The sequence below is a fragment of the Paramormyrops kingsleyae genome, unplaced genomic scaffold (genome assembly GCF_048594095.1).
Source record: "Paramormyrops kingsleyae isolate MSU_618 unplaced genomic scaffold, PKINGS_0.4 ups203, whole genome shotgun sequence".
NCBI lineage: Eukaryota > Metazoa > Chordata > Actinopteri > Osteoglossiformes > Mormyridae > Paramormyrops > Paramormyrops kingsleyae.
In genome coordinates this window covers 28,423-51,732 of record NW_027326141.1, presented here as the reverse complement: position 1 = coordinate 51,732, position 23,310 = coordinate 28,423, and the positions used below count along the sequence as shown (strand labels likewise).

The 23,310-nt window shown below is 43.1% G+C and overlaps 2 protein-coding genes across 3 annotated transcripts; one reads left to right on the top strand and one right to left on the bottom strand.

The window, feature by feature from the left end:
- The first annotated feature begins 5,197 nt into the window (after nt 1-5,197).
- LOC140587385 (somatomedin-B and thrombospondin type-1 domain-containing protein-like) lies at nt 5,198-14,770 on the top strand. Its single transcript, XM_072708646.1, has 4 exons — nt 5,198-5,435; nt 7,244-7,334; nt 11,182-11,340; nt 11,913-14,770. The coding sequence occupies exons 1-4, from the start codon at nt 5,321-5,323 to the stop codon at nt 12,016-12,018; spliced, it is 471 nt and encodes a 156-aa protein (XP_072564747.1). The 5' UTR covers nt 5,198-5,320; the 3' UTR covers nt 12,019-14,770.
- Nucleotides 14,771-17,340: 2,570 nt separating this feature from the next.
- LOC140577568 (synaptosomal-associated protein 29-like) lies at nt 17,341-23,215 on the bottom strand. 2 transcript variants are annotated; one of them, XM_072708645.1, is made up of 6 exons: nt 23,073-23,215; nt 22,539-22,790; nt 21,109-21,302; nt 20,813-20,889; nt 20,606-20,713; nt 17,341-18,383 (listed from the first exon to the last, which is right to left on the bottom strand). In XM_072708645.1, exons 2-6 carry the CDS (start codon nt 22,785-22,787, stop codon nt 18,223-18,225), a joined length of 789 nt encoding a protein of 262 aa, XP_072564746.1. In that variant the 5' UTR covers nt 22,788-22,790; nt 23,073-23,215; the 3' UTR covers nt 17,341-18,222. The 2 variants fall into 2 exon arrangements, with proteins under 2 accessions (XP_072564746.1, XP_072564744.1); XM_072708643.1 differs by having other exon boundaries at nt 22,539-22,795; nt 23,073-23,207.
- Between the last annotated feature and the right edge of the window lie 95 nt (nt 23,216-23,310).

Genomic DNA, 23,310 nt, shown 5'->3' with positions numbered 1-23,310 from the left:
CCTCCAAAAAGGAGGTGTTTACCTCTGGAGGGTGAAATGCTGTCTACATACAGCAGGGGCGGCCAATCTTATCCGCAAAGGGCCGGTGTGTATGCAGGTTTTTGGGATAACCTGTAGGTCAGTTGTTCAAACCCAGGTGTGAGGACTCTTCAGCCAATCAGTCCTCTAATTAGTAATCCAATTAGGGAGTTGCAGAGAAAACCCGCATACACACCGGCCCTTTGCGGATAAGATTACCCACCCCTGACATACAGGGTTAAAGAACACCTGACTTTCTATCCATTTCCTGTTTTGTTACTTTGGCTGTCCAGCATTGCCGTGCTTCTATCTGTCTGCCCAGACAATCTCTGTCCCTGTACAGAAAGAGCAGGGGTAACTGCTCTTGCTGCAGCAGACACTGTCCATATGCTTAAATGCCCTGGGAGAGGCAAGCAGGTGTGCAGGAACGGCCATCAGCAGTGGGTAAATTTGCAGAACTAATCTGGAGGAATCTGAAAACTCTACACTAGCTTTGTGCTCCACATGAGTGTGAGCCTGGGAATGGGCTTCGGCGGTGACTTTAAAGAGCTACTGATGACGTCCGTTTGATTGGGATCTTTAAATAAGGACCCTAACAAATGGCCACCAGAATGAAAACTGGAGCCCTTTTTCAAGACACAAAGTGCATTCAGCTAAAGGTCAAATGAATACATCCATGATGGATTGTTGTGCTTTCTTTTCTGTCCGTCTGTTTTGCTGTTTTAATATGCTTAAAGTGCTGCAGCTTACGTTATCAGTTAGTGCTCTAACATAGTCAGCAATTGCTGCAATCATAGTAAAAAGGTTCTCTGTGTATTGAAGGATTGGTAATTGTAAAATGGGGTGTTATTCTTCACTGTTGAAATTATTCTCAGTCTGTTTTAGTCATTCTCAATATCTAGAAAGTATTGAATCTATATCGCTCATGGGAGGACAGTTTTGAGGACAGAATGAAAAATGATTGGTTCAGAGACACAACCAATCAGATTGTACAGAAGGTGGGTCCAAGCGACTAGAGGAGGCAGGACCAACCAATCAGATGTCTTGGTCCTGCCTTCTTTAGTTGCTTGGACCCACATCCTCTGCAATCTGATTGGTTAGCTGTATCAACTTTAAACAGAATTATTGCTGTAGACCCCAGGAATAATTAATAGATAACTCAAAGGACATTTGAAAGCAAAAGTTTTCCGATCTGACCATAGTTGTGCAAAACTGGCCAACACTCAGACTAATTATATTAATTTCCTCTAAAACGTATCTGCAAATGATTGCAGATTGCAATCAGACTAACGGGAGAGGAGATATCCTGAAGACTCTATTGTACCCATTCAGACAGGAAGTGAAGTCAAGTGAAGCACCATTTCCTCTTCACGTATTGCGTATTATTACGATGACGGACCTTTCAAGAAGAATACTTCCTGGAATTTTAATCTTTTATAGGGTTTGATATTTCACTTTGGGAAGATTTCTATTTACTGTCTCAAACATGTGGTAACAATCCAAAAGTTTCCTAGGTTACCTTTTAGGTGATTGTTTATGTTCTGTATGGTTTGACCATGTTACAAAAAGCATAGAGACTCACTGAGTGGTTCGACTGGCATGGTGATGGTGTGGGACTGCACACTTTTTTCATTTTGAGTCCATAACCTTTAGAACTTTTAAATATTGTGAAAATAATATTTCATCAGAAACTTGCAGGAACCATAATTTGAGCAGGATTTTATTTCTTTAAAAACAAAAAATAGCAAAGTATAAATGGATAGTACTTAAGTATTTACTGAACCAGTATTTACAGTTACTGGAAGAGTCATTTCAGATTTCCCCCCAAAGTGGTGGAAATGGAATCCTAGGTACAGCCCTACTAATGCTACAGAGTTGAATAACTTTTGTTCTGTGGGGGTATTCTCTGCCTAGATGCCCGTGGCATTTTTCTGGGCTATTTACCATGAGTTACTCACTCCCACAGGTGGATAACACCTGGTGGTCACAGACTGGACCCACACACACGTGTGTGTTTATGTGCAAATGAAAAGGTGCTCTGGACCTTGATAAATTACAGCATTATCTCCACGTGCCAGGGCAAATGGAAGAATCTAGAATCAGATATACAGAATGATTAAAGAATCCCAGAATGCATTATTTATTTTTCTTTGTCATGAAGCATATTGTCTGGTTCTTTAAAAATACACGCCTTCCATTCAGGCAGGTAGATGTCTTGGGCGGTGTGGAGTCTCAAAGGGGTAACTGAATCCCTGTGAATGTGCACGGCAGTGTTGTGGGAAACCCGGTTCTGGCACGGAGATGCCTGATTGCTCCTTGGTTCCTTGCCCAAGCTGCTGATTGCCATCTTCTGATAGCCTGACTTCAAACATTGCGTGGAGGGACTGGAGTCTTTGCACAGGTGTGTCCAGCAGCAGAGTCTGTGGCTGTGAGTCAGGCCTGTGAGTCAGGCCTGTGTCCCTGCTGTGAAGGAGCAGCGCAGAATGGCTGTAGCACTTAGATTATCATGGTGCATCAATTATTACCTGTCAGAGCCGATATCAGTGTGCAGCTCATCCAATTAGGAGACAAACTCCAGGGGCGGCCAGGCTAACAGATGCTGTTCCTCATGTATATTATCATTATTACATCTCTCCCCCTGTCCTTCCATCTTATATCTGTTTAACCCTAGGTACCCAGTACGAGATGCAAGCCCATCACAGGACTATGATAATAATATTAATAATAATAATAATAATAATTAATAATTAATAATTGGGCATGGTGTATGTTCATTAACCAAGTGAATAATGTGATGAGAAATTTCTAGATGGCTCCAGACTAGGGAGGGCTGAACTCACTTTCCCTGGCCTGTGTGTAATCAAAGATGCTCCCTGATGCTTGTGGCTGTGTGTCGGAGGCCAGTGGGTTTACTACAGTCAGCCCACTCCACACCTAATCACAAACGCATAAGAATACAACAGCTTTGGAGATAAACAGGCACGACAGAAATCTGGGACTGCTTATGTCTTTTTTAATAGAAACGGTTTTTGTCCTTGTAATCCTGTGACCTAGTTTAATGTAATAGACTGTACAACTGCTTATAACCCATTTTAAATCATAATCCATTCAAATAACATATTTTCAGAGCAGACCAGCCAACTTAGGGATTTATTATCCACTTCAGTGGACAGCATTTTTTAAGCTGGTTTACAGCTAAGCATATGTGCCCCCTAGGTCAATAATGCACATCATAGTTTCAATTCCCCATATAGTCATTAAGAATAGTGACTAATGTTGATAGCATACAGTACATGCAATAAATCTGAGGGTCACTGAAACTGGTCACATATCAGGGCTCAGTAGAGCCGGGGAGCCCCAAGCTGACACACAGGGGCTGAGCTCATGTTTGCTTACGTCAATGTTGCAATTAAAGTCATTAGTAAACAACAAATCATCTCATCCTATGTTTCGGTGTCAGTTCTATATCCCATAATATGTGTGTTAAAGGGAAAAAACATGAAACAGGGCCACTTAGAATACTTAACGCTTAACATTGCTTTATAATTTCTTGTAAGCTAGATTCATCTTCCTGTTAGCTAAAAGGGGCTCACATTTTTAGACTCTAGATATACATTTCATAAAATCTTTGGCAGTTTGACTTCCCTGACATGCATGTTTATAAATTTGCTACTAATTTTGGAACATGAATAAATTCCAGTCAGTCATTGGCCAGATCTCTTGAGTCATAACTTGTGGAAAGTGTTTAAAAATATCAGCACTGGATTCTATGAAGGAAGAGCTCCTTCCCAGCCTGACCACAGTCCATTCCCAGTCTCACAGCCTGACCACAGTCCGTTCCCAGTCTCCCAGTCTGCACACAGTCCGTTCCCAGTCTCCCAGCCTGACCACAGTCCGTTCCCAGTCTCCCAGCCTGACCACAGTCCGTTCCCCGTCTCCCAGCCTGACCACAGTCCGTTCCCAGTCTCCCAGCCTGACCACAGTCCGTTCCCAGTCTCCCAGCCTGACCACAGTCCATTCCCCGTCTCCCAGCCTGACCACAGTCCGTTCCCAGTCTCCCAGCCTGACCACAGTCCGTTCCCCGTCTCCCAGCCTGACCACAGTCCGTTCCCAGTCTCCCAGCCTGACCACAGTCCGTTCCCCGTCTCCCAGCCTGACCACAGTCTGTTCCCCGTCTCCAAGCCTGACCACAGTCCGTTCCCCGTCTCCCAGCCTGACCACAGTCCGTTCCCCGTGACCCAGCCTGACCACAGTCCGTTCCCAGTCTCCCAGCCTGACCACAGTCCGTTCCCCGTGACCCAGCCTGACCACAGTCCGTTCCCAGTCTCCCAGCCTGACCACAGTCCGTTCCCCGTCTCCCAGCCTGACCACAGTCCGTTCCCAGTCTCCCAGCCTGACCACAGTCCGTTCCCCGTGACCCAGCCTGACCACAGTCCGTTCCCCGTCTCCCAGCCTGACCACAGTCCGTTCCCAGTCTCCCAGCCTGACCACAGTCCGTTCCCCGTGACCCAGCCTGACCACAGTCCGTTCCCAGTCTACCAGCCTGCACACAGTCCATTCCCCGTGACCCAGCCTGACCACAGTCCGTTCCCAGTCTCCCAGCCTGCACACAGCCCGTTCCTAGTCTCCCAGCCTGACCACAGTCCGTTCCCAGTCTCCCAGCCTGACCACAGTCCGTTCCCCGTCTCCCAGCCTGACCACAGTCCGTTCCCAGTCTCCCAGCCTGCACACAGCCCGTTCCCAGTCTCCCAGCCTGACCACATTCCATTCCCAGTCTCCCAGCCTGACCACAGTCCGTCCCCAGTCTCCCAACCTGACCACAGTCTGTTCCCCGTGACCCAGCGTGACCACAGTCCGTTCCCAGTCTACCAGCCTGCACACAGTCCGTTCCCCGTGACCCAGTCTGACCACAGTCCGTTCCCAGTCTCCCAGCCTGCACACAGCCCGTTCCCAGTCTCCCAGCCTGACCACAGTCCGTTCCCAGTCTCCCAGCCTGACCACAATCCGTTCCCAGTCTCCCAGCCTGACACAGTCCGTTCCCCGTCTCCCAGCCTGACCACAGTCCGTTCCCAGTCTCCCAGCCTGACCACAGTCCGTTCCCAGTCTCCCAGCCTGACCACAGTCCGTTCTCAGTCTCCCAGCCTGACCACAGTCCTTTCCCCGTCTCCCAGCCTGACCACAGTCCGTTCCCAGTCTCCCAGCCTGACCACACTCTCTTCCCCTTCTCTCACCAGCTATCGACTGTGTGCTGGGCCCGTGGGGGCAGTGGACACAGTGCAATGCGCTGTGTGGAACAGGGAGCATGGAGAGGACCCGGCAGGTGACCGTGCCCCCCCGAAATGGGGGCACGCCATGTCCAGACCTCAGACAGAGGAGGGGCTGCTTTGGGAAGAGTGAGCTGTGCCGCTCCTCTGAAGGTAGGGGAGCTTGGAACCAATTGCATCACGGACCCTCCTAATTCTGTGATCAAAGGCTGTACGATTCTAATAAGTACAGACTTTGTAATTTTTGACCTATGATTTCTATAAATGGTCTTAACTGATAATGATCCCCTTAGAATCATGACTTTATGACCCAAAGAATTCAGCTTGTAAGCTGCTTCAGCTGTACACCTTTGATAAAACTTGGGCTGTATTAATAATTCATTAGTCATATTACACAAAAACATTTTTTCTTACGTCACATGTTGGCTGTATTATCAATGATGGTGATGTGGTGATGGTGAATGGTGACATTAGTGAGCTAGCATGCAGACCAGACATGCAAGCATGATTTAGAAACATGTCTTCACTTACTGTGTGTGTAGGAGGAGACCCATACGTGCCACCACATGTAGGGGCCGTGGTGTGACAGTGCTGCCCACCAAAGAACCATCCACCCTATCATTATGAATAATAATAATGTTAAACGGAATGCTTGGGGCCAGAGAGCAGGGCAGCTCGTATCCCAGGAGCCATTGGGGCTAAGGGCCTTGCTCAAGGGCCCTCTGCTGACATGACTATTCTGCCAGCCAGGGGATTTGAACCCACAACTTACTAGATATAAGTAAAGGTCCACATCGCTTGACCCCGGCTACCTGTTAATACAGCAGCACTGGGACTAATGTTCAAGAAAATGAACAAAAACCTTCATTTCTGACCTCATTGGCTTAATTCCTAACCTCACTATACTGTAAATTATGTAAGAATGAAATAAGTGGATGTGGGGTGGCATGGTGGTGCAGTGTCACCTCCGAGCTCTGGGACCTGCGTTCAAGTCTCTGTGTGTGTCGTTTGTTTGTTCTCCCCATGTTGTCGTGGGGTTTCCTCTGGGTGCTCTGGTTTCACCCTCCAGTTCAAAAACATGCTGAGGCTGACTGGAGTTGCCAAATTAGCCATAGGTATGTGTGTTTGTGAGTGAATGGTGAGTGATTGTGCCCTGCGATTGGTTGGTGTGCTGTCCTGCCTTGTGCCCATAGCCTCCTGGGTAGGCTCTGCCCCCCCCCCCCACCCCACTCCAACCATGAATAAGACAAGTGGTTTCAGAAAATCGACAGATGGAATTAGTGGATGTTTGAAAAAGGTTTTTCAGTTATAGAGTGCAAATCAAAAATTCCACAAGGGAGCCAAATATTTTGTTCACATTAAAGGCTTCATTTCTGAAAGTAGCATGTTTTTAACGGAAATCTTTGTAGCCCTGGGTAGGTTTTCCAACAACAGCATAGCTTTCCTGAGGCCTTGCAGTCCCTGTTTTCATTCTCGGGAGCAGTGTGACCATTTCAACCCGGCTGCTATCCTCACAGGCCACATCTGGTGGCTCAACTTTTCACTGCTCTGTGCCAAGTCTCAGAGGACGCTATGTTTGTTTTCTGTTAGAGCACTTGTTATTTTCAATATGCTCTCTTTTACGTTTTGCTGGCTGAAAGCAAAGATGCACCAATACAAACCCTCTGCTTATGGTCAGTTCTGTACCTCCTTACAATCACCCACATTTTCAGTGATAGCAGTAAGTTTCAGATCCACTTGTTTGTTTCAGCACCTCCCCTGCTTCGCTTTCTGAATCTGTTTCTCTTTAATGCTGCCCTGCCCAGTTGTGTTACCTCAGTGTACTGTCCTGCTTCAGATATGCACCTCTCATTATATTCCATGTCTTACGCAAAGATGACTGTCCAGATCACGGATGTTTTCCCTGAATCTCTCTCTGGAAGACATTAAAAAGTAAGTAATGGTCTCACTCCCGCCCACAGAGGTGGCCAGAATTCTACCCGATTCATTCAAAAGGAACTTCAAGGACCCATGGAGGCGGCCACACATGCTCATGAAAGAGGTCAAGCACAGGTAGGTCCCATGCCTGAGCAAAATACACATGACGTCTTTGGTTAATTATATTTATCTATCAGTGTATGGTGTATTTATGTCTTCTTCCATAAAAGAACAGGAATAACCAATTGTATTACCAGTAATTTCATTATGTCTTTTGAACAGGAAATGAATGGATTTATATGAATATATGTGTACATGTGTTAATTGTTACCATGACAACACCATTTTATCCCATTAACTCCAGAAGGGACATACTTTAATCTGCACCAGCTGGCTTAATGCTGATCCCTTTTGATCCCCTTGTGTGTGGATCATGCACAGGGCAGCGATCCAAAGCAGTACAGGGTGACATTTGATATTCTTGTAGTGACTGACCATGGAATAATCGTGGTCCCCAGGGTATTATTGGCTTCCCACTGTGGGTTAGTCAGCTGCATCTGAATAACACGTGAATGTGCTCTATTAAGCCCTGAATAATGGCCAATTCTCCCTGCGTGCGTTAGTGTTTCCCTGAGCGTGGCAGCACGTAGTGCCTGGGGACAAACAAGTCATGCCTCTACAGTGGCGCTAGAGACCTGCTGTGGCCATTTAAAAACTGAACTCTGTGTTTGTTACATTGTACAACTGGTTCTTTAACAGTCCATTCTTGATTTTTTTGGGACAAAATGTGTAAGCATTTGGGACATTTGCATTGTGTGTTAGAATAATGGATGTTTGGCCAAGCTTATTCATCTTACCTGTTTTTTTTGTATTTAGAGACAGTTTATTTATGCAATGAAAGCGAGCGAGATGCATTTCATTGTTTTCTGAAATGAGCCAGCATCTGACTGTCAGCATATTTGTACCATCACGACTGTATTTAACGGATTTTGCCTCATTTTAACTGCTTCATGTGGTAATAGTAATAAACAAACAGGCATCTAAGACCCTTGTGAATATGGAAATAATCATGTGGTTTATTATATTTCACATAAATATCTGAGGGAAATTACAGTTAACTGTCTGAGTTTCGCTGACTGGTTTACGACCATTTATGTTCAAACACTGCGCTTATAATGCTAATAAATGGACATTGAGACCTTGGAAAGAGGTGACACTGTTTACCATACTAGCAACAGAAAGACATATGTATTACATTTAAGCAGAAGGATGGTCAATCATTTAATCTATCTTGTAGGTGTGCTTTCTATTTGAATGAATGCGGTATAGACAAATAAAAGCAACAAGTTGATTAAAGATGAAAAATGTGATTCCTATTATATATTTCCTTCCAAAGTAGTAATATATCATTACTCTTCCTGTGAGTAGGATTACGAAAGGGGAAGGGGTTTGTTTGTGACAACTTAATGACATTTCTGTGTGACCTGGTAAGTTTTTAATTAAAAGTTGCAGCTGACAAGCTGTCCTGAACAGGAAAAACAAACGTGATCTGAGCTGAAATGGCACAGCTGTTGTCCAGCTCTGTTGTGAAAATGGTTTCTTTCTCTGTGCAATTGAAACGTCGATGAGTTCCTGAAAGAGGGAGGCTGTGGGTTTTCATAGAGCCCCGCACTGCAGGCCGCAGTAGGCTGTGGGTTTTCATAGAGCCCCGCACTGCAGGCCGCAGTAGGCTGTGGGTTTTCATAGAGCCCCGCACTGCAGGCCGCAGTAGGCTGTGGGTTTTCATAGAGCCCCGCACTGCAGGCCGCAGTAGGCTGTGGGTTTTCATAGAGCCCCGCACTGCAGGCCGCAGTAGGCTGTGGGTTTTCATAGAGCCCCGCACTGCAGGCCGCAGTAGGCTGTGGGTTTTCATAGAGCCCCGCACTGCAGGCCGCAGTAGGCTGTGGGTTTTCATAGAGCCCTGCACTGCAGGCCGCAGTAGGCTGTGGGTTTTCATAGAGCCCCGCACTGCAGGCCGCAGTAGGCTGTGGGTTTTCATAGAGCCCTGCACTGCAGGCTGCAGTAGGCTGTGGGTTTTCATAGAGCCCCGCACTGCAGGCCGCAGTAGGTTGTGGGTTTTCATAGAGCCCCGCACTGCAGGCCGCAGTAGGCTGTGGGTTTTTATAGAGCCCCGCACTGCAGGCCGCAGTAGGCTGTGGGTTTTTATAGAGCCCTGCACTGCAGGCCGCAGTAGGCTGTGTCTAACAGCTGCCTACCTTCAGCCCTGCCTCTCCCACCATGAGCATGTCTGATAAAACCTCCCCATCTTCATGTGCACATCCTACCTCTCCTTATAGCTTTGGTGCAGTCTGTCTGGTACAGTCAGTCTTCGTTTGTAGCCGCTGTCTCTGCATTCCCAAAAACACAAAGAGGAATCCTATTATTCCATTCATTCACATTTATTTATACCAGAACAAAAAGATCTTTAAACATTTGGCAAAAACTAACTACACCATAAATGTACCTATGGCTGATGTCTATACCTTTCAGATTACATAAATGATATGTACATAAATATTACTTTCTCCTATTTGCCAATTGGCCGCAATCCCCCCAGTGTCACAACTCAGTGCTTATTGTAGGGGGGACCCAATGGTCACATCAACAGCTAACACAGGTGACAGACCTCTGGGGTCAGACCCAAGCCTTTCCAGCTTGCGGCTGCTGATTCATGACAGGCTTTGGGGACCTTGGCTGGGGACACCCTGAATGGGAGGCCAGTCTCAGTTACAGATTAAACCTGTGCCCATCTTGAAAAACCATGGTTAATTTCATCCTAGTAATTCTCTTGTTCTCCTGCTTGCGTTGTTTCCATGGTTCACTAAATAATTCAGTGGGCCGTTCTTTTTATGCTTACCCAGCATCCTGGCTGAAAGAGACCAGACACCAGTCCTCCACTGACCTCTGTATGCTTATGCAGACAGGAAGTCACATTATAACTTGATTTTATATGGAGTGTATATGTGGAGGTTTCACATTAGTCCCAGTGTACTAAAGTGTGTTTTGGCTCTACTTAATGGAATTTGGGTCAACCCACTGAACCATTCTGCCAAAATCTAAATGCGTTGATAAATTCTCATATTGTAGTTAATTTCTCTGTGCTTAAAAAATCTGCCATATGATCTTGTGCACAGAGCATGTCTGATTGGTTTGGCTCAGGCACAGGAACAATAAAAACGTAGACCTCACCAATGACCTAATTCAGGTCTTTCAAGTATAGCTAAATATGCTTCTTTTTAATTCATATTCGTATTTCTGTGCTATCCAAAAGCCACCACTTTATTATAAGAAATTGTTGAAATTATATAAATGTAAATGTTTGCAGTTCTTTTACCCTTGAGAAGAAGCACGCTGTGGGTGAGAGGTTGTTTGGGTGATGAGCTTTTGCGTAGTTTAACATGTCTGTTTATCTGCATCTCCAACTTCAAGTGTACAGACAACATCTACTTCATCTGAATGGTCTGAACACAAAAGTCAAACAAAAAAGAGTGATGTCTGTTGCAGTCCTGCAAGAAAACTGCATGGAATGTATTACATTTCACCATTTTCGAGTCTGCTGAGAAACAAGCCGATCATTTGGAACAGTGCTTCTGTGTGATAAGGTCTCTGTTTTGACTGTCGTTGTGGTGACTTATCATGTCTCTGTCGGTGTGATTTATATGCTGCTGTCATGCTCATTCTTTTCCCCTACCTATGTATCACGATGTATCAAAATTTTACTTTGATATTTTAATATGCTCGTTTTCAGTACTGTCAAGGTAGCTATTTCATCAGAACTGTCTGGTGTGTGGAAAGCAAAATTGAAATAGCATTTTAATAGCATTATCCTGTATCCAAAATCTCCAAAATTCTCCCAAACCCAAGAGTCTACTCCTACTTTGAGTGACAGCTTGACACCAGAGGCCAGCCTGTGACAATGCCCCCACTGCCCTATGCCCTGCAGCTACTGCGTGTGGCTGCGTATCAGCCAGGCCAGCGCTGCCTGCCGCCGTGTCTCCTGGGCGGCCCAGCTGGTGACGGAGCGCTCCGTCTGCGCCGAGTGCCAGAGCGACGCCATGGACTCCACGGGCCGCTGTGTGGGCGACGGTCTGGAGGCCACAAGGTGAAACATTTGCCTCAGTGAGGCAGCCATAGGCTTCCTCTGCTGACAGAGCTACAGATGAGCTGCCAAACAGGAAAAACATGAATATTATAATATTATAGTGTACCTATATGCAGGGATGGATTAAGGTGTACAGAGGCCCCTAGGCTACAGTAGTCTGTGGGCCCTTCAACCCCGCCTGCCTCCGCGCCAATGGGGGCCCCCTTGCAGGCTGGCACACGTGGGGCCCCTAGGCTTAAGCCATATCTAGCCTGTGCGTTAATCCGCCCCTGCCTATATGTTCTGTATACATCTCTACATAAGAAAGTGTTACTTTCCTTCACTGTATGTCTTAACTGTAGAATTGCTTGGTAAGTAGAGATGGACAGGAAGGAACTTCAGAGCTTGGAGCCAAAAAGCTTCTGGATTCCGCTCTTTGTACCCTTTGTACATTGAAAGCACTTAGATAGGAAATAAATTTGTATCGAAAAGGCAACAATCTTATAAAATGTTTTATTCTGAAGGATGCAATAGTATCCTACCTAAGTGACTAATATCAGACAAGCTCTGAATGTGAATGTGGCACCTTGCAGAACCTTCTGGATGGCAGTGACCGTTCCAGGCTGCCATGGCTCCTGGGTGCGAGTGGCCTCCCCGTGGGGCTGTCCCTGCCCTCAGCACTCCATGCTCTTCGTGTGACGCCTGGGATGGAAGTCAGGGGGAAGCGAATCCTGCCAGCTTCAGCCACGGGCACTGCGGCACGACGCGGCCAAGCGCTGTGCTTCCTGTAGGCCTACATGTCTATGCTGTATCACAAAAGCATCCTTACCAGTCAGGGCTGGACACACCTACTCTTAGGAGGGCTTTGCTTTACCTGTAACATTTTATTGATTTTAGATCAAAACTATGAAATAACATGTATGGAATTATCCAGTGAACAAAAGAAGTGTTGAGCGAGTCAAACTAAAATCTAATGTTCTAGATTCTTCAAAGCAGCCCCCAGTTGCCTTGAGAGCACGCCCTTGGCGATGTCTCGGCTAGTTTCATGAGGTGGCCACCTGGGATGTTCTTCCAACAGCCCTGAAGGAATTCCCACATATGCTGAGCACTTGTTGGATTCTTTCCCTTCGCTCTCTGGTCCAGCTCATCTCAAGCCAGCTGTGTTGGGTTTTGGTCCTTCTTTGCCAAACAGCTCTAACACAAGCCTGGAGGGGTGTTTGGGGTCATTGTCTTATTGACAAACAAATGACAGTAGGTATGTCCAAACTTTTGACTGGTGCTGTATGTACTGCCACAAACATTATGTAACCTGCATCTTCCCTAAGCACAAAATTGTTTAGCTGCCTTTTTACCTCTAAAATCTTGCTATCTACCTCCATAAATGCAGCTGTATTTAAATATGCATGTATGTATAAATATATTTTGCTTTATATATTTTCTTTTTTCATCTTCATATTTGTAAGAATGCTCCAGTGTTGAATCATCTTTCTTTCCAGAGGCTTTGGCTAACTTTGTATGCAAAGCGGCACATTCAGTTGTAATTCACTAAGTACCTGTTTTCTTGTCTGACTGATGCTCAGGCATGATAATCAGGAGGTTTGCAGGATAAAGGACAAACCCACCATTAGGACAGGCGTTAGCTTGACCTGTAATTAGAGGCTCTGAAGAACCAGAGTGCAACTTTGTATTGATCTTCTTTCTCTTCTGTTTTTAACCATCTGTGCAGTATTCGTGTTTACAGAGAAAGTGGTGAGGACACTGAAATGACACGTTTGGACCATGCAGAACTCCTGAGCCCTAATGTTGTAAAATCCCTGTTTCTGCCTCTTAGAAAACAGTGTTTTTAGGAAGCTGCCAAAGAGTGCTTAAAATCCTATCCTGTCCATGTGCATCATTGCAAAAAATTTCTGAGGTTAGTTTGTAATACAGTAAAATAATGAATCTTGGTGCAACTGTAATTACCTAAATTTCTGTCACATCCAGCGCCAGGTATAGAGCACAGTTTCAGTTTTGCAGATTTTCTTGTATCATTCCTCTATACCTGTTCGAGATTTCTAGGTATAACTGTAAAAATTAAGCCGTGTTTTCTGCCAGTTTCAGCAGTTCACATGTTGTGACAGATTCCGTTGACAGATTCAGGTATGCTGAAGCAATCCAAGCTACTTGGGGAATTTAAATTGTATGTATGGACTTCATACGTATGTCAGAAGAATAAAATTATGACCAGTATGGGTGATTATTGAAATATGTTACTGAATCCTGTCACTGGTCATAAATCCTTGGACACCTGTTTGCTTCCTGGGCGAGTGTGAATAGAAAACTAGGTGTAAGGCCAATCACTTACATAGCACAAGTCACCCAAATATAATCAAATATCTCGGCTAATAGCAAGACGGTGATGGTACATTACATCATATTCCATGGGAAACTCACCACCTCTCATGTCATACTGTTGTGCTTGACCCTTGTAAATGTGACTCATTGCAGTTATTAGGTCTAGTGAGTGGGAGTCAGACCTGGGTTTACAGGGCTGCCTGAGAGTGCATCACGTCCTCATGTTAATAATGTGCCTTTGTGGGGGGGGTGGCAATCAGTCCACGACTGCGAGATGCTGTGGTATCGTGCCTCCCACTCGTTTTAGATGCATCTTTAGTGATATTATTCTGCAGCCAGCACTGGCCAGATTTAATGTCACTCATTTTTGAGGTCCCATTTATATCACTTAATAGTGCCTTCTAAGGGGAACTCTCACCTTTTCCTGCATGATGAGCAGGCTGCATCTTCCCATCCCTCCTGACACTCCTTGTGAACCCATCTGCACTTTTTTCTCCTTGGAATTCTGTTGCCTAGGTTTCAAACAGGATCCAGATGCTGCAGATCCAGGTGTGGAATTGTTGATATTTTACGACATCTATTTGATCTATTAACCTAATGTCTCAAAAACATGATCTTTTGCCTGCCAAGTAACCGTTCAACAAAATGCCCATGAATTTGGTTCTGATTACCATTAACCATTCTGTTAGCGTTTTTGTTGTATTTTTATAAGTGTTATTACCACTATGGATGTGTTGTTGTTTTAATGGTGTTAACCTCTCTTGCTCCACTGTCTTCACTGGTTTTTGACTATCATTCTATTGTATGACTAATATTTTCCTTGCAGTTAAAAACTGGTCAGATAAATGAGATATGTTGCTATGGTGACCATTGTTCCTTCTGTTTTAAATGTTTGATCATTCTAGACTTTATTCCACAGATATTTATATATTCATAAATGAATGTACTGAATGTATGTAAACACTTTGTGGTAATAGTGGAAAGTGTATGGCTCAAGGCATTTATCCAGGTTTGTTCTCTAACAAACTATTGGTTAATGTTGTACTTCGAGTTAAATTTCCATTGATTTCAAGGTTTATATCTTACAACATTCCATTAAAAAAAGTATCCTCTTAAACTGACTGAAAAATTCATCCCTATAACCACATATCTAGCTATGATCAAGATTAACCAAAAATGAACAGAAATTTAAATGTCATCAGTCCACTTGATTTGCATGTCTATATTATATATTTGCTTTGAAAGAGATCTATCCTCATTCACAAATAAATAGCGTGATTCTTTAGTGCAGCAAATCCAGATACTACATTCTTCATTCATTCATCAGTTTTGCAACAGGACAGCCTTCCTTCTGTTCATTCATGTTTTAATCCATGTTAATTTCTTGATTTACCAGCACTCAAAATAAACTGCTTCATTTATTGGTAGAAATTATCATTGATGAAGACACCTGGTGTTCACCAACTGGAACTGTCTGGTCCATCATAGCTAGTTTTTAGTCCACAATTATTTTTTTTAACTATACTCACATGCTTATTAAATTTATTAAATTATTAAATTTGCTTATTAAATTAATACAGACAATAAAAACAAACAAATGTCACTAACACTGCCTATTCAGTGCAGAGTAATGGTGCAGAGTAATGGTGAGCCTGCAGCATTTTCCATGCAGCTCTGGGTCCAGGAAGGAGATGCTCTGTGCAGAGTGCAGCTCCATCACAGGACATTAATGCCATTTCCTCATTTTGTCAAAACCCTTTTACCATTTGCACAGTAATTTACATTTACAATCTTATGGATGAAGTACATGTTTCAAAGCAACTAGTCTTACAAATGTTACGGCATTTTATATATTTTTTTCCTTTTCCCCTAAATTTTATTCTTAAGCAATATAATAATCTGACAGATCACGTATACAGTATGTATCTGATTTATTCTAAATGTACTGTTTTTGCATATGTATTGGTGTGCAGTCTGATACTTGTGTATGTTTATTGTAGTGGAGCAGTTTTTTCATGGCATGTCAATAAATACCACAGAAGCAAAGCCTTCTGTTGCAGTAATTACAGCGTAGATGCAGGGGCTTCCTATACACAGGCAGACAGACATGGATCAGTACATGTTTGGCTGCATTCTTTGCGGTGTGGCAGCTTGCCGGCTATCTTGCGTGAAATTAACATTTCTGAGACACACTTTATTGCACTGCCCTGGCATCAAGTGTTATCATTTTATGGCTTTGAAACTTATTTGGAAAGCAACTGCAAAGCATCAGTTAGCAGATGAAGACGTGAGACCTGAGTTCTGATATCTGCAACAAGTTTGGTCAGTATTCCAGCAGGCAGTGTCACGTATGTGCAGGTGAGCTATAAAGATGTTTCGAAATGGTTAATTTAAATGACTAAAAAAGCTACAAAATGGCAGAATGAAAAACTGCTGGCACTCTAAATGAAAAAAATCTACTATTATCAGAGGGAGACTTGATAGAAGGGCTTATATTCAGAAATGCAAACTTCCTGCTTTCTGCTTGATAAATATGTAGTATTTCTGTGGCAGTTTCAAAATTAATGAATCAATATGAATGTGTTCTAATTTTTACATTTTTTAAATTGAATATACAGTATATATATCTATTGGTTTTGATCAATTACAATATATTTCAATAACTCATGTTAATGTAAAAAAACATACACTTTGAAAGTTTTTGTTTGAAAGGCTGCATCGGCAATAATGTTTTAAAGCAGAATATGTCTCACTAACCTGTGAGGTGAAGATCAACCTTTGACAGTGAAGATCCAGGTTTATGTTATTCTGAGCAGGTGACAGTCACACCTGACTGTCCTCCCATTGGCTGAAACACCAGACTAATTTACCCTTTAAATGAACTGAAAATCCTACAGGTTCAGATACTTTTCAGAGAATATTTAACATTGGATCATAAAGGAGATGTAGTATATAGTGTTTTGCTGAGCTGGGCTTCCTTTATGTAATTTTAGGACTTTTGTGAAAATCTGGTAATGTTTCGGGTCACAACTGCACTGGCACCACTGTATGCACAGTACCCCCCCCTCCCATTTAGCTTCTCTACCAAGTCAGCACAGCTCTTTAATTCAGGAGCTGCACTGGCGACAGTGGGCTTATGTCAGCCATTGCTTCTGAGCATGACTTACTCATTGTTGGAGCCAGGACTCATATTTCAAAAGGGCAGGAAGGGCCACTGCTGGCCCAATGCCTGATGAACCCTGACAGCAGTCGTTTCTGGGATTACTGGACCTGAAAGGCAGCAAATTCCAGCCTGTCTGCTGTTTGCTCACATGAAGACAGCTACACAGAGCTGTGCTGTATGTGATCCCATAGACCAACAGGGCCACTTCCGATGGTGACTTGGGGAACTCCATCCCTCAAAGACTCTGGATCTTTTCCTCCTCTTGCAGAACCAGCTTTAAAAAAATTGAGGAGTGAAAATGAACAACTGAACTAAAGAATGACCATGATGATACTGTACACTTCACACTACAGAGGCATGGAGCAGACTGCTGACCCTGCTGATCTGAAGAGATTATTCTCCCAGATATGATTATCTGCTTCGTCACTCTCATGCTTGTGAACAGCTCATGTGACTTACATGCGGGCAGAGCAATTAAGGGAACCCAGCTGTGTGAAAACAATCAGAACCCGCAAGGTCAGGTGACTGGAGTATAGCAGTATATCGCAAAAAATATTTATTCATCTTTTACGGTGTCACATTTTTTATTGCATTTTACATTTGTTCATTTGTTTTAAAATCGGTCACAACAGGGACGTCCCAACAGTAGTTAACTTACCAGTGTAAATTTTTGCATGAACACCAACTAGTGGTACTACATCGTACTCAAACCAAACTCATTACTGCTTAATCAAAAGCAGTACATCTTCACATTTTTATTGATCTTATTTTATTCCAGTCAAAACTGACATAATGGTTTCCATTTTCAACTTCTTTTCCAAAAGAATTTCTGATGCAACATCACTGTCAGGTGACCATAATGTATGGGGTGGTAAGGCAATGGCAGTTAGTTAATGTCAGGCATAAATATTCAGCTTTCTGAGTAAGAAATAGTAATTCTTTACTAAAGTGTTTATAGCGATACTTACAATTGACAGTTTATAATGCTACTGGACAACATATGAATAATGAACCAGTGGTAAGGCATTGTGCTATACAACATTTCACAAAACTCCAAACAAGTGGTTCTTTCTGTTTCACATTAAATTTCTCTTGAGTGTTTCATACAGAGGTAAAATTAGGGGTATTGGATAAAAGATTTTAGTCATCTTTCACACACTTTGGACCTCTATGGAAGCAAAATTGACAATAGCCACTCCACTTGAAATTCCATCTTCACCGGCTTTGGAACAAGTCAGGCAAATCCTGCTTAAGAGCCGGATATAAAATAATACATATTTGAAATACAGGATGTGGTTCAAAACAGTCCTGTTTTTTTTTTTAAAAAAAAGAAAAAACAAAAGACAAAGTAAATCCTTATTACTACCCAGTACAGAACTGAATATTATTCCAGATGGGTTGTGTATTTATTTAAGGTTTTTGATCTGCTGGTTTGTGGCTCTAATCTTGCTGTCGGTTCTGTCCACTTTGTTCATCAGGCTGTCCAGTGTGACATCCTGGTCCTCGATTTCTGTCTGCAGTCCTAGTCCCAGGTTCTTCAATCGACCAAGACCCAAGCTCATGTCGTCTGTGAGGGCAAGGCAAGGATCAACAAATAAATAGCCTAACTTCAACAAAAGTGCCTTTAACTCACCATACCTGCTAGCAGTGCTCATAGATGTTTGATTACTTCTAGGTTTAAACACTTACAGCAAAAGTGATGGTGAGAAAAACATTATCCTCTGTAAAAACTCTCAATTCATCATCACACTGGTAACATTTCCAGGATGGGAACCAGGCCCCACTGCTGAGCCATAAAGCTTCAGCAATAGCCAGCCGTCCATTTAATATTAACTATTATTTTCTTTCTCTATATCTCTGCATGAGTGAAGTTGCATCGGTTACTGTCCTCATAACTTTGGACTACTGTGGGATGTACTACTAAATGAGTTTTACATACCCAGAGTTAACTAGATGGAGATGGGTTACCTAATCCTGATTGCTGCAAGCAGGGTTAAACGATACTATGATGATGGTTATCAACTCAGTAAGTTGACTTGGGGTTTGTCTGTCTGTTTGCATAAATGGGGCGGTATCTACACTGAAAACTGATGAACCAAACTAAGGTGCGCCTTTTGATAGGCAGAAACATTAAATTTCATTTCATTTGTAATAGAATAAAAATGAAATCAGTGGTATTGTCCATCTCAGCTATTTAGTCAAAATAGGTGAATGGCCCTTATGTAGGTGACGTTTTTTTTTGGTAAAAGGGCAATTTGTGTTTACATTTTTGGTGAAGGGGCAGGACTTATGCGCGTTTAATATAAAAGCCGACACTTAAACCTGCTTGGTACAGGGCAGGTGTGCCGCATAAATTAAGAAATTAAATTAGAAGTGAGCCCTATTTTATAGTACTGGAAACTCAGTAAAAAGCCTGAAGAAACTAAGCCAGTAAACCCGCTTTGTAGTACTCTGCTCTGGAGGAAACCCACACAAACACAGGGAAGATATGCAAACTCCACACACTGAGCCAGGGATGGGAATCAAACCTACACAAACACAGGGAGAACATGCAAGCTCCACACACAGAGCCAGGGATGGGAATCAAACCTACACAAACACAGGGAGAACCTGCAAACTCCACGCACAGAACCAGGGATGGGAATCAAACCTACACAAACACAGGGAGAACATGCAAGCTCCACGCACAGAGCCAGGGATGGGAATGAAACCTACACAAACACAGGGAGAACATGCAAACTCCACGCACAGAGCCAGGGATGGGAATCAAACCTACACAAACACAGGGAGAACATGCAAGCTCCACGCACAGAGCCAGGGATGGGAATCAAACCTACACAAACACAGGGAGAACATGCAAACTCCAGACACAGAACAAGGGATGGGAATTAAACCTACACAAACACAGGGAGAACATGCAAGCTCCACGCACAGAGCCAGGGATGGGAATCAAACCTACACAAACACAGGGAGAACATGGAAGCTCCACGCACAGAGCCAGGGATGGGAATCAAACCTACACAAACACAGGGAGAACATGCAAACTCCAGACACAGAGCAAGGGATGGGAATTAAACCTATAAACACATGGAAAGTATGCAAACGCCACAAACAGACCAGATATGGGATGTGAACCTTCAATGTGGGAGGTGTGCCACCCATTGTTATTAAAGGTGGATTGTTGTCATTGGGAAAAACAACAACAACAAGAATACCAAACCTGTTCTAACTGAGCACATGCACACTGTGCACACAGAACCAGCTAGAATTGAGACCCATAACCAGGGATTGACATAACTGGTACGCAAGTACACATTCACCTTTAAAAGCGATATGTGCGGCAATCGATTGTTGTAACAGTGCAAATACATACGTATTTTAAGTGCATTTGCGCCGATATGACAAGAAATTACTGTGCATTTTAACCTCTATACTGCAAATGAAGTACAAATTAGCATAGAAAGGTTAAAATGCACAATAATTTCTTGTCATATCGGCGCAAATGCACATAAAATACTTATGCATTCACGCTGCTACAACAATCAATTGCCGCACGTATGGCTTTTAAAGGTAAATGCGTACTTGTGTACCAGTTATGTCAATACTTGCCCACAACCCTGGAGCTGTCAGTGCAACAGCACCCCCTACTGGACCAGTCAAGGTATTACACATAAAATGTAAAACATGTCTGAATAGTAAGCACAGGTACAATTAGCCACAACTGTGGAATTCTGACATTTCCATTATATATGGGACAGATATAGAATCCTTTTCTTTCAAAGATCATACCTAAATTGTCATCCAGTTGTTGGTGAATAGCTCTTAATTGCTGGTTCCTGGGGTAACCATTCTGGCTGGATATGGATTCCTCAGAGGAAATCCCAGAAGCTCCAAACCCTTTGGAAGAAAATCAAACCAAAGTTCATATCAGGCATAAAAAATCTCACCATCATTAAAGCACAATAATAGGACTGTCAGACCAGAAAGAGACCCCACCTGACGTGGTCATGTTGAGGTGACTCTGTCGGTATTCGTCTTGGTGCCCTTGGCTCTGACTGAGCGCATCCAGGAGTCTGGAAAAGATAATTAAATCACATTAGGGCACCCATTTGTCCTCTCACAGAAAAACAGCAATTCATCTTGTTACTATCTGCAGTTATTTAAACATCATTTTTAATTTTACGTATATTTTTAATTCGTAGAAAGTCTTTTTAAATGTATTCTGGTGAAACAGCAACCCAGGAATGACATCGAGGGGCAGCATGTTTAGCCTGGATGTCACAGGGCCGTACTTGCTGCTGGGCTCATATGCAATGGGCTGCTCAGGGGCTGCACTGGGCTCTGGCTTTGCTTTGAAGTAGTTGACGAAGCCTCCCCAGACGCTCTTGATGGTGTTTATGTGTCGCTGACTAGTCTTCAGGTCCTCGTCCATGTTGTCCACCATTCTCTCTGTCCTCTTCAAAATCTCACCTTGGCGCTTGAGTTCCTGGGGAATGCAGAGCACAAGTGTTTAGCCGAAAGAGACATTTAGCTCTTAACGGGCTTTCAGAGGCATTTTAGCAAGCACTGGTAGTACGTAAGGTGGTTTGATGTTACTGCATCATCAGATACTATTACAGTGCCCTCCAGAATTACTGCCACCCTTGGGTGGAGTAAAGAGGAGTAAGAAATGTTATTGAAAAACACTGCCTCATTTATTAAGGTCAACACATTGTTGTCTCATTTCATTTCTGTATTTTCTACTCTTTTCCATGCAGATGAATGATTATGGGAATTTGGCATTAATGTCACGTCACATATATACTGTACCCCCCATTGAAACAGGAAACAATGGATGCTCGCTTAAGAGTTCCTAAACACACAGCAGAACATAAAGTATAAATGGGAACATTATTACATGCTGTTAAAAAAATAAATTTCATACTAATATTTTTTCTTCAATTAAAGGTTGGATTTCTCTCACTTTTTCTCAATTAAGTTAATTGACTGCAAACACATTTTTTCATAATGTTTTTTACACAACTTTACCAAGGGTGCCAATAATTCTGGAGGCCACTGTATATAGAATAATAAAATCTTAATATATGGTAGAGCACTGTTCAACCCTGATCCTCAGTAACTGCATTCCGAGAGGTGTTTGAGATTTTAAAAAGCATCTGATAGACACCTGAACTCACAGATAAGGTTATTTACCATCTAATTACCACTATTGCTTCTTTAAAGCAATTATGAACAGATGCAGAGTAGAAACAAGTATTCCCAGCTCTTGATGGAAAGAACAGTTGTTGTCTTGCACCTCACAATAATACAGTAACCGAATGATAATTCTTTAAGCTAGAATCAAGACCAGATGCTCACTATCGTCTATGCTTCTACTACACGACCCAAATATAAAGAAAATGTTTAATCAGCAGTGTTTTAACTGTATTTTAGAAGAAAACCTCAGGTGAAACTGAACTGTAGACAAGTTTCAGATCCCATGGTTTGGTTTCAGGTCCTTGTTTTTAAAGATCTTAAACGATTTTTCATTAATTCCCCATCAACTAAAACAAAGAGAACCCGCCCCCTTCTGAGATTACTAAAGGAAAAAAAACACTTAAAATGAAACAAATCATCATAATAAACGTACAATTATGTAATGCCCAAACAACCTCATAGGACTTTTTAGTGTTTCGGTGTCAGACATCTTATTTTGTCATCCAGACGTGATCGCGCCCCATACCTCCGCAGTGTCTATCCCCATCTTTTCCGAGTCGTAAATCAGCCCTATGGATCGCTGGCTGCTGTCGACGGCCGACTGCGCTGTCCTCATAACCTCCTGCTGCAGGTACTTCTGGCGCCTCTCGGCTTCGCTCATGTGGCTGTCCGTGGAGTCTTCATAGCCCCTGCCGCGCCCGAAATTCTGGACCTCATTATCCTCCTCATCATCGTCGGCGAAAGGATTGTGGTTCTTGGGATAGGCTGACATCATAAACTACACTAACCATTTAGAGAAGTAAGTAGGAAACATAAGTTAACAGTTAGGACAACAATGATCAACAGGTTAACGAACAGCAAGCATATAAAAAGAAGCTAGCAGCTAAATGTGATGGGATTATTGAATGCCTTAGTTTGCTTGCTGACGGGGAAGTGCTGTGAGACGAAAAAAACACCAGTACGCAGATCAAACAATAACATATCGTCGAAATACTAGCAGCAGAAGATATCGCAAAGCAAAACTCACGAGTTCTTGTAATTTAAAACGAATGATACATACCGTTTAATCGCTGTCCTTAGTGAAGGTTTCGCGAATTCTCTTCATGCAGAATGACGTCCAGTCTCGTTCTAATGACGCGCGTCACGTGAGTAGCCAGTATCCGTATAAGCGGCCTGTAGTTTTTTCCCCCCATCTTACTTAAGATCGGTGCGATAAATATCCCATTGAACGGTTTCTCAGCGGCTGAAGTTAAATACAAACGCAAACCAAAATTTTCAATTTCACGAAAAATACTGCC